This window comes from Molothrus aeneus, chromosome 11, assembly GCF_037042795.1.
Source record: "Molothrus aeneus isolate 106 chromosome 11, BPBGC_Maene_1.0, whole genome shotgun sequence".
Lineage (NCBI taxonomy): Eukaryota > Metazoa > Chordata > Aves > Passeriformes > Icteridae > Molothrus > Molothrus aeneus.
The window spans coordinates 14,239,951-14,252,238 of NC_089656.1; the positions used below are offsets into that span (position 1 = coordinate 14,239,951).

The 12,288-nt window shown below is 53.8% G+C and overlaps 2 protein-coding genes across 2 annotated transcripts; one reads left to right on the forward strand and one right to left on the reverse strand.

Moving 5' to 3' along the window:
• The first annotated feature begins 2,637 nt into the window (after positions 1-2,637).
• Positions 2,638-8,013, forward strand: LOC136561454 (C-signal-like). The gene is made up of 6 exons (XM_066557769.1): positions 2,638-2,781; positions 3,265-3,316; positions 6,462-6,649; positions 7,015-7,173; positions 7,474-7,584; positions 7,900-8,013. Exons 1-6 carry the CDS (start codon positions 2,638-2,640, stop codon positions 8,011-8,013), a joined length of 768 nt encoding a protein of 255 aa, XP_066413866.1.
• Positions 8,014-8,690: 677 nt separating this feature from the next.
• On the reverse strand, positions 8,691-11,015 carry LOC136561267 (C-signal-like). Its single transcript, XM_066557501.1, has 6 exons — positions 10,557-11,015; positions 10,190-10,241; positions 9,798-9,985; positions 9,377-9,535; positions 9,164-9,283; positions 8,691-8,855 (listed from the first exon to the last, which is right to left on the reverse strand). The coding sequence occupies exons 1-6, from the start codon at positions 10,701-10,703 to the stop codon at positions 8,742-8,744; spliced, it is 780 nt and encodes a 259-aa protein (XP_066413598.1). The 5' UTR covers positions 10,704-11,015; the 3' UTR covers positions 8,691-8,741.
• Between the last annotated feature and the right edge of the window lie 1,273 nt (positions 11,016-12,288).

The window sequence follows — 12,288 nt, forward strand, 5'->3', positions numbered from 1 at the left end:
CGCCCCCCTGCCGGACACCAACTCCCATTGGTTGCGAGGGCTGTCACTCTTCTGCCAGCCCCACCCGTCCGGGCGGCGCCCCGCCCCGGCTGATGCAATGGCGGGACACGGCGGCCACGTGACGTGGACGGGCTGAAGCCTCAGTGGGTGCCGCCATTTTAGGGATGCCGGCCCTGCAGGCGCAGGGAGGTCGCCTAAGAAATCAGGTTCGGTCCCTGGTGTGCAACGAACCGATAATGACACATCGAGTGAGACATTGCTTGATTCAGAGCTGCCCCAGCCTGGGTGCTCAGTGGTATTCCATAAATCCAGCACACCCCGCTGCTCTTTCCATGCTGTTATTTTTACACAGAAATTAAGGGTTAGTGACTTCTCAAGCACAGCCCTACTGTTAGGATTGACCAATACCTTCCATACAAATCACGTAACCCCAGCTAACTTCTACTCATGCTCAGGGCAAGGGTCTTTATGTGCGGAGGGTCTTTTTGATGTGGAGGTGTGATTTTCAGTGTTACAATGAAGATAGTTTATCTCTAACATACACGGACCTGGAGTATTTTGCCAAGTTAGCAACCTCTAAATCTTGTTAGTTCCGGAATGTCCTTGAGTGAGGGATGCTCTGCCTCTTCCAGTGATTAGCTCTCCTTTCCTGCAGATTAGGCTTGAAAGTATACAAAGGTCTTACATCAAAGAACAGCCTGACTTAAGATAACACTGACACATTGCACATTTTGCAACAATGATGCTGCCTGCTGCCATGGAGGGAGCAGGGAGCTGTGGGGCTCAGCCAGGAAGGGGCTGTGGCAGAGCAGGAGCTGGCTGGGGGTGCTGGAGGGGTGAACAAAGCCCTGCTGGGGGATGTAACGGCTACAGGGTCCTTGCAGGGGTCTGCGGGGTCAAGGTCAAGGCTGTGAGATGCAGGAGAGGTCACTGCATGGCTCTGGTCATGGAGCTCACGGGAAGGGCCTTGTGGACCCAGGCCAAGGGGCACAGAATGTATGCAGGGGAGGTGCCATGCTGACAAAAAAAATCACTCTGAGGACAATCAAGCATTGAAAGGGGGTCTGGGAAGTCTACGGGATCCCTGGAGGGTTTTGAGGTCATGTTCAAGCTCTGGGCAGCCCGCTCTGAAGTCATTGCTGATCCTGCTCCTCCTGATTGGCCTTCGAGTAGAGTTCTCAGTTCCTCTCTGACCTGGACTGTTCCCAGGTGCCTCTGTAGTGTTGTAGCCTGGTCTCATCTCTTCCCTGGTGCATACTTTCTGGCCCTGGGCTGTGATTCTGGAGCCATGAGAGTGCCTGTGCTGCTGTCCTTGGCCACCATTGGTCAGCCCTTTCCAAAGGTCACTCCCCTGCTTGGCACTGGCCTGTAGCCATTCCTGGTTGTGCAGCCCTCTTCGCTTGTTTCTGTTGTTTCCTTCCCAAGGAGCCTGGAAGGAAAAGAGGAAACTCCAGTCTAATTTGTTCTTAATGGGAGCTGTGCTCTGGATGCTGCTGGCAGAGCAGGCAAGTCTGTGCAGTGCAATTGTTTGTGCAGGTGATTACACCTGCAAGAACGTCTGCAACAGCAGTTCCAACTCCAACACCATCCAAATCCACACCCAGCATGCTTACCTCTCATGGGGGCCATAGTCTGTCCACCACCATGGAAGGAAACATCACTGCTTCTTCCCCTTCATGATCTGTGTCACCTGAAAGATGATCTTCTAAATGTGGGGGCCCTTCACCATCTCCTGAGTGTTTCTTTGGTGATTGCCAAATGTGGAACCACTCAGCTACTTGGGGAATAGAGACTTCTGTCCCCTCTGCCACACTGAGCAACAGGTATGTGCCATGAGGCACATCCAGATGGGATGGACCCACCCCCACTACTTTCCTCTTTTTTCCTTCCCCACCTCATAGTCACGTTGCCCCAATTCTTCTGTTTTAGCTGAGGCTTTTTACATGGCAGCTCTATGCTTCTTCTAACACTTCTGCATCCTAGAAATCCATGCCCCCAGGCTGGCCTGGGTTGCAGCAGCCTTGCTTTTACAGGCATTTCTTCAGCTTATAAGCATCCAGCATTGTCCTCCAGCAAGGAGGAAGGTGATGGATGTGAGCTTGAAGCCCCAGCAGTCAGTGGTCAAGGCTGCAGGGAGTGGGGGTCCTTCTCTGCTGGCTCCTGGATGCTCTGGGGGGGAGTGTTGGCAGGAGTGGAACAAACTGCACTCTGTGTGCTTCCCAGGCTGTGCTTTGGATTAGTGTCTCATAATTCAACCATCCCAAATTTACCCCCCAAACTAGGAGATTGCTGGCCACAGCCAGATTTGAACCTGTTCTCCTTTTCCTGGTAGTACTCTTCCAAGTCTGTGGAAGAGGTGGACCCTTCTGCTGTTACAGAGATTCTGGGAGCTGGGGCTTTAGAGGAGCATAGTGACAATGCAGGTGACATGCAGCCCCGTGTGTCAAATATCAGGGAGCCCTTGGTCCTCTTGGGACCCTGGTGGCTCTATTTGGGGCAGGCGAGGGGCCAGGTGCTGGCACTGTCCCAGTCCCCATGGGTGCCCAGAGCCACACCCTGGGCTGTGCCGGGCTCCTCTTCACGCCAAGCAGGCGGCAACCCTGCCATGTGTCACCGCCCGGCGCAGAGGCTGGGGACATGGCTGCGCTGGCTCGGAGCGTCCTGGTGACAGGGTCCAGCCGGGGCATCGGGCTGGAGCTCGTGCGGCAGCTGGCTGCCAGCCCCCGGCCCCCCCAGCACATCTTTGCCACCTGCCGCGACCCCGAGGGCCCCAGAGGGAAGGTCAGTGCGGGAACAGGGAATGGGATGGTGCTGAGCCAGGTGGGCAGAGGGGATCCGTGGTCCCCACAGCCCTGTTGGCTTGCTGCCCTGGCTGGGTAGCCCAGGAGTGGGGGCAGAAGTGTTCTGGGGGTCTCATAACCCCCCCAGCTCCCTGGATAAGGCAGTGCCCAGTGTGGCCGGGTGGGATGAGGCTGGAGAGGCAGACATATTCAGCCTCACTCCTGGCTGTGCCCATGGCTGGCCAACCCCTTTTCTGTGCTGGGATCACTCAGGAGGGGGGACAGTTCCTAAGCCCAGCAGCACCATTCTCCTGCTGGCTGTGGGGTTGCTGCCCTACCCCCATCCACTGGGAATGGCCCTGCGCTCTTTCCCCAGAGAAAGCAAAGCCACCCTGGCTCAGTGACCTGGGAGCAGGGGTGGGACACCTGACCATGCAGCTGGTGGCTTCTAACCTCCTCCTTTGCCCCATCACTTTATTTCCAGGCCCTGCAAGAATTAGCTGCCCAGCACTCCAGCATCAAACTGGTCCAGCTAGGTATGGAGCAACCTTTCTCCTTGTACCCAACATTGCTTCCAGCTCTCTGGTGACTTTGGAGGTGGGAGCAGGGACAGCTTTTGCAGGAAGCTCTAGCCCTGCCAGGTGGGGAGGGATCCATAGGGAGGCATCCATGCACACCTGGGCAAGCTTCTCCCTGCAAATTAAGCTGTGCCCTGGCTGGAGCAGTCAAACTGGCTTCAGAGGAGGCAGAGGTGGGTCCAGGCATCTCAGCTGAGCAAGTGTCATGGGAAAGGCATGACGTCTCTTCCCAAGGATACTAAATACAGTGCCCAGGTTTTGGGCTGGGACATATGGGTTCACAAAGTGAAGCAAGGCAAGGCACAGTAGCTGCCTGGATGGTTCCTAAGTAGGAGAGTTGGTTTGGGATCTGCTTGGAGGTGGCCATGGTTGGCATTTCTTTCAGGTAAAAAAGGGAGGAAAAAAATAGCTAAAAATGACACAGGGGAAATCTGCCCAGCCTGGTATCCCAGGCTGATGCTCTGACCCAGAGGCACAGGACTGAGTCCATACCTTGGACTGGGGAGATGTCTTCTTGGCCATTCCCTCCTTCTATGGATGTGGGCCAAACTCAGTGACCTTTTTCAGCAGCATTTGGGAGAAGCACAAGGCAGCAAATAGACCTAGGCAGCATAGGGAGAACAGCCAGACTGGAATCAGAACTGGCAAAGTTGGGGTATTCACAGAAAAGAAGCTTCCAGGGTGCTGGACAGGGACAGGGTCTCACTGGGGAGGACAGTGTTTGGGTGAAGAGTGGGGGGATAAGGAGCTCCAGGCTGAGGATATGTCTTGAGAAGCAGAGATTTCCTGTGTTCCCCTGTCTTAGAGAGTGGGGGCTGCTTTTATTAATGAAGAATTAAAAGAACATCTAAATACAAAAGAAATGTTTTGGCAAAGTGCCTGCACTAGGATTGCCATTGCTGTAAAAAGTGAGGTGGGAAGCAGCCATAGCTTCTAAATATTTGTATTTCATTGAAGCCAATAATAAGAAAACTGATTCAAGGCTATTCTGTATCAGTACCTACTTATCTACCTACCTGTTAATTTGTTTAAAAGCACCTGAAAAGTTCAAATAACTTCAGTTCAAGTTCAGCTTTTAAAATATTTCTTAGAAAATAAGACATTCTTGAATTCAGGCTTTACTACAAAGAGGCAGCAAATCTCTCTTTTGCTATTAAGTAGATTATTAAAGTAAAATACCTTCTCTGTAATAAAAAATGAACGAGCTGTGAGCCCCAACTGGCAGTACCTGATGGGAAGAGCATGGCCAACATAAAGGGACATCTCAAGGGACTGGCCACAACATGAATAATCTTTTCTAAAAACACACCCCAAGCCCCAACTTGTCAATAAAGTCCCAAAATATGCTTAAAAGCTCTTAAATATCAACAGCAACAAGATACTTCTTAAAAAGAGAAGTTGCTTCAAGCTCTCTTGCTCCATAAAAACAAAGAGTTGTCTTCAAAACAGTAACAGGCATAGACTCTTCAGGAAGAAAAGTTTAAAAAATAACTCAAAAATGTGTAAGATCTGTCACTTCTTTTCATTCTCTCTCTTTCTTTCCCACCCTTATTTCTTCCAGGGAGACAAGCATTGGTTATTTCATCAAATTTGGGGGTTAAGGACTAAAAATGTGTTGGTCCCACATGCCTTGGAGCAATGACTCAGCTAATCCAAACAGAGCAGTTAATCATTCACCAGGTGACCAAAAAATCCCTCACATGTACTGGAGTGACAGAACCTGGACCTTCATCCCATTGTTATCCAAAGAAATAACTCCAAAGTGCTCTGTGATTTGTCCTGCATCTAGACATGCAATATCCTCTTGAATCCCAAGACTCCTTCCCCTCCCAGCAGCCCCACAGCAGATTATCCCATGGTGTTCCCCTCAAATGTTTTTAGGACACCTCTACAAAGGTCTGGGCTGCACAACACAAGGTAGCAACAAGTCCCATGCTGCTCATATACTTGCTTACCACCATAAAGACATCAGGGTACTTAAAAATGCCAGGGAAAAGGATCCTTTTGCTGCCCATCAGTGTATAAATATTCCAAGAAAGAAATCTTCAGCCTTGGAAACTTTTGCTAAGTCACTCTTTTCCAAGAAGGAGAACAGAAACACAGCCCAGGGGCCAAAGTGTTGCAAAAAAAATAAGGAATCTGCAGTCCCCCATTCCCAGCAGGCTCATCACATTGGCATCTGCAAAAAACAGGCACAGAAACATGCATGGGAACAAGGGCACATTCCAACCTGCCCATACACGTGAATATTCATCGTTTTAAGGGCTCTGTGGTATACCTGAGGTATTAAAAAGCAATATATAAAGTTTAATGTTGGCCTAATCAGCCTGTTTCACATTCTGAAGGTATTCAGATGACCTTTTTAAATAAACAAATGATGGCCACTTCAGTTGGTGAGCATCCAGGACAGGATGTAAATCCTAATAAGCAATCCTGACAGCTGGACACAAACTTAAAAAACCACCACTTTTATTGCCTAAGTCAGAAAAATCCTGCAATTAAAGCATGGCAGAATTTCAAAAGCTATACCAATACTTAAGCACAGAGGAAGGCACTGGGGATGTTTATCCTTGTTAGCCCAATTTCAGTTGTGCCTAGTTACTTAGGATGGGCTGTCTCCACAACTTAGTCAGTAGGGATAGGGAAGTTCAGATTCAGAGCCTGCAACCAAATGCTGCAGGCTACATCCCAAATCTTTTATTACTTGTACTCACCTCAGCTCATCTGTCAGCTCCAAAACTTTGTGGGTAACAGCATGAAGAAAAAAATGGCTCCCTGTGGAAATAAACTTGGGGGTCTCAGTGTGCAAGGACCAAGTATCCCTTGTACAATCATAAATTCCTTGGATACAGAAAGCAAATACAGACAAGTTTTTCCTACCAGTAGCCCCCACGTGACCTAAAATGAGTTGAATTAAAGTTTAATTCAGCTGACGCTGCAAAACCAAGAGATGAGGACGAACTGCTGCTCATTCCAATGTGCTTAATCTGCTAAACCTGCTGCATCCTTTCTGGATAAGTGCTGGTTCCAGCCACAGCACAATTTCCAGTGGGTGCTGTGTGACCCATCAGAGCTATTCTTCACTTTGCTTTTTCCCTGGCAGACACAGTGAATTTGCCCAGCATCCAAAGAGCCACGCAGGCTGTGGGGTATCATCTGAAGGACCAGGGCTTGAACCTGCTCATCAACAATGCAGGCATTAGCTCCCACGCCACACTGTGCTCCCTCGACTCACAGGAGATGCTCAACGTGTTTGCCACCAACGTGGTTGGGCCACTCCAGGTTGTCAAGGTATGTCTGGACCTTTTACATTTCTCCTGCTTGGGAAGATGTTCCCTGATGGGAATAGGGGCACCTCAGTGGATCTCCCCTGCCTACTCAGAGGAGCTCAGCAGCTTAGTCCAGCCCAGCATCACCCATGCTTAGTTCTTCCCCACCCGGAGTGGCTGCCTGCTCCAGGCTCACTGTGCCAGCTCACTCCTTTCCTGGGAATGGGAAAGGCTGGAGCCTGGCCCCTCCTTGGGGCATCTTCCCCATCCCCTGCACTTCTGCCAGGAGTGTCTGTCCAGCTGCTTGTCTGCAGTCTGTGACAGAGCCCTCCAGGATGGTCCTCAAATTGGGGTTCTGTTGCATGTTAATTGGTGTCTTTGCATCAGGAATTTCTGCCGCTCCTGGAGCAGGCGGCGAAGGGAGAGGGAAAGGAGGGTCTGAGCTGCAGCAGGGCCGCTGTCATCAACATCTCCTCCAAGCTGGGCTCCATCGGGCTGTGCCTCCGTGTGCCAGAGGCCCCCATGTACCCGTACCGGGCCAGCAAGGTGAGCTGCCAGGGGAGGTGCAGGAGATGCTGCCCCAGGCACAGTCCCCGTGGAGGGGAGGGAGCCCCTGGGTCACCCCCTGCCCCAGCCACCCACCCCCCTGCCTGGTTCTCCCAGGTGGAAGCACAGAGACTGGGACAGCAGCAGCCAGGATTGAGCCATTCCAGCAGGTCATGCTGATGCTTTGTCACAGGACCAAGTCCCATTTCCCATCTCCACAGACATTTTGTGGCTATGAAATGTCTCCTCTCCTGCCCACCCACTCCCTGGGTTGTGCTGGCAGGGCTGTGCCTCTTCCAGGCTGCCCAGAACATGGTGACGAAGTGCTTGGCTGCAGAACTCCAGGACAAGGGGATCTTGTGCATGGCCATCCATCCTGGCTGGGTGAAGACTGACATGGGCACAGAGGAGGTACTGGGCTGTGCAGGGGAGGGTCAGCAGGATCCCCACTGAATCCCCATGTCCTGGGGAGGGCAGAGGCACTTGGAGGATTTTGTGTGATGCTGTGGGCTGCCAGGACCATCTTCTGGAGCAGAGCAGGCAGGGAGCAGGCAGCAAGCTGCAACATACTGAGTACATGGGATAGCCAGCCCTGTCTTCCGAAGCCAGCCTGGAGAGGTGTGGCAGTAAGGAAAAATATCCCCGTGAGCACCATGGATGCTGCTCCCAGGCATGCACCCTTCCCAAGAGCTGCTCTCTGTTACAGCTCATTGTCCTTTTCTGCAGGCACCACTGACAGTGGAGCACAGCGTGAGGGGCATCCTGACCGTGCTGGCCAGCCTCTCACAGGACACCTCTGGAGCCTTCCTCGACTGGGAAGGGAACAGCCTGCCCTGGTGATGGACAGATGGACGGCACCTCTTGCCTGTGCTGCAGCCTCTGCTCGCTGGCTCACCACTCTGCATGGTCACCCCTGCTCACTCCCAGCCCTCCCCACACTGCTGGGGAGAGGGAATCAGCTTTCTCTCTCCTTTCCCACACCATGTGTTCCCTGTGCTCCCTCTGTACCCCTCACTCTGTAAACTCTGGCAGCTGATGCATCTCTGCTCTGTCTCCACACCCAGTCTCAAACCCCTGTCTGAGCCCAGGGCACGATCCCTGTGCTCTGCCCGAGCTCTGTGTGTCCCTCTGTCCCACCTGTGACCAGGCATCCCCCAGCTGAGGGCAGAGGGCAGCTGCTCCCTGTGACCCCCAGCCCCTGAGGCAGCTCAGCCTGGGCAGGGGAAAGCCAATCCTGCAGGAGCTCAGAAGATCTCTCTCCTCTCAGGACACGGGCCCTGCTCCAGCTCCTTCAGTGCCTCCTGGAGGGGAGGTCTCCAGAGGGCAGTCACGGTGCCATGGCACCTGCTGGCTGGAACTCATGGGGATGCCAGTGACAGCCGTGGGTCAGGGCAGCTGCGGGCACCACCAATCCCCAGTGCAGGAGTGGGATATCTGGAGAGGGTCACCCCATGAGCTGGCACTGCACAACAGAGCTGGAGGTCTCAGCAGGAGTTTATTGAGGATGTGGGGGAGGTGGGAGCAGTGCCAAAGGGACCTCTTGGCTGCCAGGATCCTGCAGTGGTGCCTCACCAGGGGATGACGTTGCCTTCCCAGTCCAGGAAGGTGCCGGTGTCCTTCTCAGAGAGGGAGGAGAGGACCTTCAGCATCCCTTGCACGCTGTCATCCACTGTCACTGGGGGCTGTGGGGCACAGGGGGAGATGCAGCCCATGCCCAAGGCCTGGCTGAAGGCCCTGGAGCAGCTGGAGCCAGGGGAAAGAGCTGCTCCAGGGCAAAGGGAAAGCTGAAAACCCCAGGGGGAGGGACTGAGACGAGAACTGAGGGCACGGGGACACCCAGCACCCAGCACCCAGGACCAGGACAGTGGGAGCTGCCCCAGCAGGGATTGGGCAGGCAGGGAAGCCATGGGCAGGGGCTCAGGATAGCAACTCCCACCCATGCAAAACCAGCACAGAAGCTCTGATGGACCCGCCCCGGGGGAATTCCTACCACGCCTCCGGCAGAGCTGCCCAAGTCAGTTTGCACCCAGCCGGGGTGGAGAGCGACGCAGAGGATGCCGTGCTCCTTGTACGCCAGGGACTGGCACTTGCTCAGCATGTTCAGAGCAGCCTGAGGAGAGACAATGCAGGGACGGTGGTGAGAGGGGAAGGGGGGCTGCAAGGGAACCGACAGCTGGGCAGGGAAAGCAAAGTGTGACAGCACCTTGCTGCAGCGATACGAGGTGACTTGTATCAACTCCCAGCCAAAGGCAGAAGCGATGGAGCCGCCAATGCTGGATATGTTGACGATGGCAGCCTTGCTGCAGCTCAGCCCTGAGCCTGGGCTCCCCTGGGCAGCCTTCTTCAGCAAGGGCAGAAACGCCTGCGAGGAGACAGAGGGGACAGGAGCACACATGGACAGGCAGGGGAGAAGCTCCTTCCACCGTGGGCAACATTGACACCAGCACTGGGGGAGCATCCTCCCTCCTCTTCCCTGCCGGGCTCCAGCTCCTGAGCTCCAGGCCCATGGCTCCACAAGCTTCTCATTAACTGAGAGCCCATTGGTAATCAGAATGGAGGCAGGATTCCCTCTCACCAGCCCTTCATGCTTCCCCAGGACAGCCCAACTTGGGTGAGGGTCTCACCTGGCCCATCAGCAGGGGGCCAACTGTGTTGGTGGTGTAAATCTCCCTCATGTCCTCCGATGTCTCCGTATCAAGCGTGTTCAACTTCACAATTCCAGCATTGTTGATGAGGAGGTTCAGACCAGAGCCCCCCAGGTGCTCCCCAACCTTGGCTGCAGCTGCCTTGATGCTGGGAGGGTCAGAGACTTCTGCAGAGCCAACACAGGGGAGGTCAGAGCCTGTGTCCCCATGCTGGAGTCCCCTCTGTTCCCCCAGAGGTGGCAGTGCCCGATGGCCCTGCAGGCACCCGCCCATGGCACAGCTCCCTCCCAGCACGGGGCTCCCAGGGCGTGCCCAGCCTGGGCACTCGCCAGAGGAACTGGGGCAAAGGATCCGCACCTCGGGGCACCTACCGAGCGGGATGATGATGATGTTGGGGTGCTTGGAGGCCAAATTCTGTAACTCCTGAAAGAGAGGGCACTGTGTAGGCATGGAGAGGCTGGAGGGGCTGTGCAGAGGCTCAGCCGTTCCCAGGTAAAGCCCATGCCACTCCATCTCTGTCCCTGCATCACTTTGTGTCCAACACCTGCTCCAGCTGCCACATCAATGGGGCTCTGTGCCTTCTATACATGCCTGGTGCCATTCTCCCCTCCACATATCCCATGCACAACTGGTCTTGTGGTGTCCCAAGCCAGCTGACCTGTGCTGCAGGTGCTTGACTGCAGCTCCAGCCCATTGCAAACACCATTCCTGATCCAGTCTCCCCCTCCCCAGTCTCACCTGTGCTCGCTGTCCCTTGGGGTCCCGACAGCCTGCAAAGATCCACTGAGGTGGGTTTGGCATCCTCAGGAAATGCTGGACGAGCCCCAGGCCGAGTCCCCGGTTGGCCCCAGTCACCAGAAGAGAGCGGACGTGGAGCCCTGCCATGCTGCCCTGGCTGTGGCTGCACTGCTCTCGCCTGGACTCTGCCAGTGCCTTTTGCTACTTGGTTATCTCACATGTTCCCATGAGGACTTGCATCAGCTCGTGGCTCTCAGAAATTCTCTGTCTGCACCTCAATCTCTTGGCTCTGGTCCATACCCGTGATCCACTTTTCCTGCTGGCTGTGGAATGATGCAAAGGGAGCCAAGTGTCCTGCCCAGGCAGGCAATACCCTGCCTAGGTGTCAGGAGCGTTGCTTTATGCTACCAGACCTGAGCCTTTTGGTTTTAAGGGCCAGCACTATCCCTGTCCTTGCAGTGCAACACCATCTCCCACCACCTCCCTCCCTCCTGGGATGCCAGGCCTGTCCCTCCCTTTGCCCAAGGTCAGGCAGGCGAGGCTGGACTTGCTGACTCTGCACAGTGCAGTTTATTTGCTTTAGTTTGTGCAATGCTGAGGCCAGGGCTGGGGATAGAGCAGTCAGGACAGGTGAATGTCCCTTGAGGACTTGAGAATAGAGCAGCCAGGACAGACAAATGTTCCTTAGCCACAGGAATAGGCTGAGAAACCTAGAAACCCTCCAGAACCACTGGGAAAAACCCTCCAGGGCTGACCAGAGTGACCCCTTTCCTCAGAGTCTGCTCTAACAGCACCTATAATATTCAAGTGTGATAGAAGGATAACCCCTGCCCCATCCCTGGAAGTGTTCATGGACAGGCTGCATGAGCTTCTGAGCAACCTGGTCTAGTGTAAGGCATCCCTACTCGTTCAGGAGGGTTGGAACTAGATGGTCTTTAACATCCTCTCCAGCCCAAACTATGGCTCTGTGATGCTATGATAAAATTCAGATTTGCCCCTGGGTGTGACTTTGGTGCAGGTGGGAGCCAGGGCCGTGCCCAGGCACACACATTGCAGGTGAACATCCAGTCCCAGGGTGGTCCAGGTACTGCCCAGCTCTTTCCTGCAGTACTTAGCCAATTGATGGACTGAACTCCCAGGGAAGCATGTGACTGGTGGATTACGGAGCTTTGGACAGGCCTGAGGATCGCTGAATTACAGAATCATCCCCCAGGAGTTCCTGTTGCACCTAAAATCAATGGAGAACCATGACCTGCATGTTTCCCTGTGTCCCCACCCTGCAGGGAGGGTCTGGGCATCTGATGGATGATAGACAGATTGTACTTGGTGGTCTTAGGGGTCTTTTCCTGTCTAAATGATTCTCTGATTCTATGATCCCATGGCCTCCCCAGCTGGTTCCTGCTGCAGCATCACTCAAACTGCACAGACCATTTGCAACAGTGGAATATACACATTTAAGATAGTTCAGAGATGTTGTGTAGGTAGTTTAAAGTAATTAATAACCACTTATACGGGATGTGATTGGGCAGGACTAGGGTGCATAAGCTTGTGGAACCTCTCCTGCTCCAGCTGGAGATGCTGCTCCAACTTTGCTTTGCAACTGGACAATGATGAGCTGTCATGTTCAGGAGATCTGATCCTCCATCCAAATGCAACCTTTCCAAATAAATCAGCTTTTGTCAGAAAGAGCAAACCCTGCTGCCTATTCTTCTGTGTGTTTGGTGAGTTAACC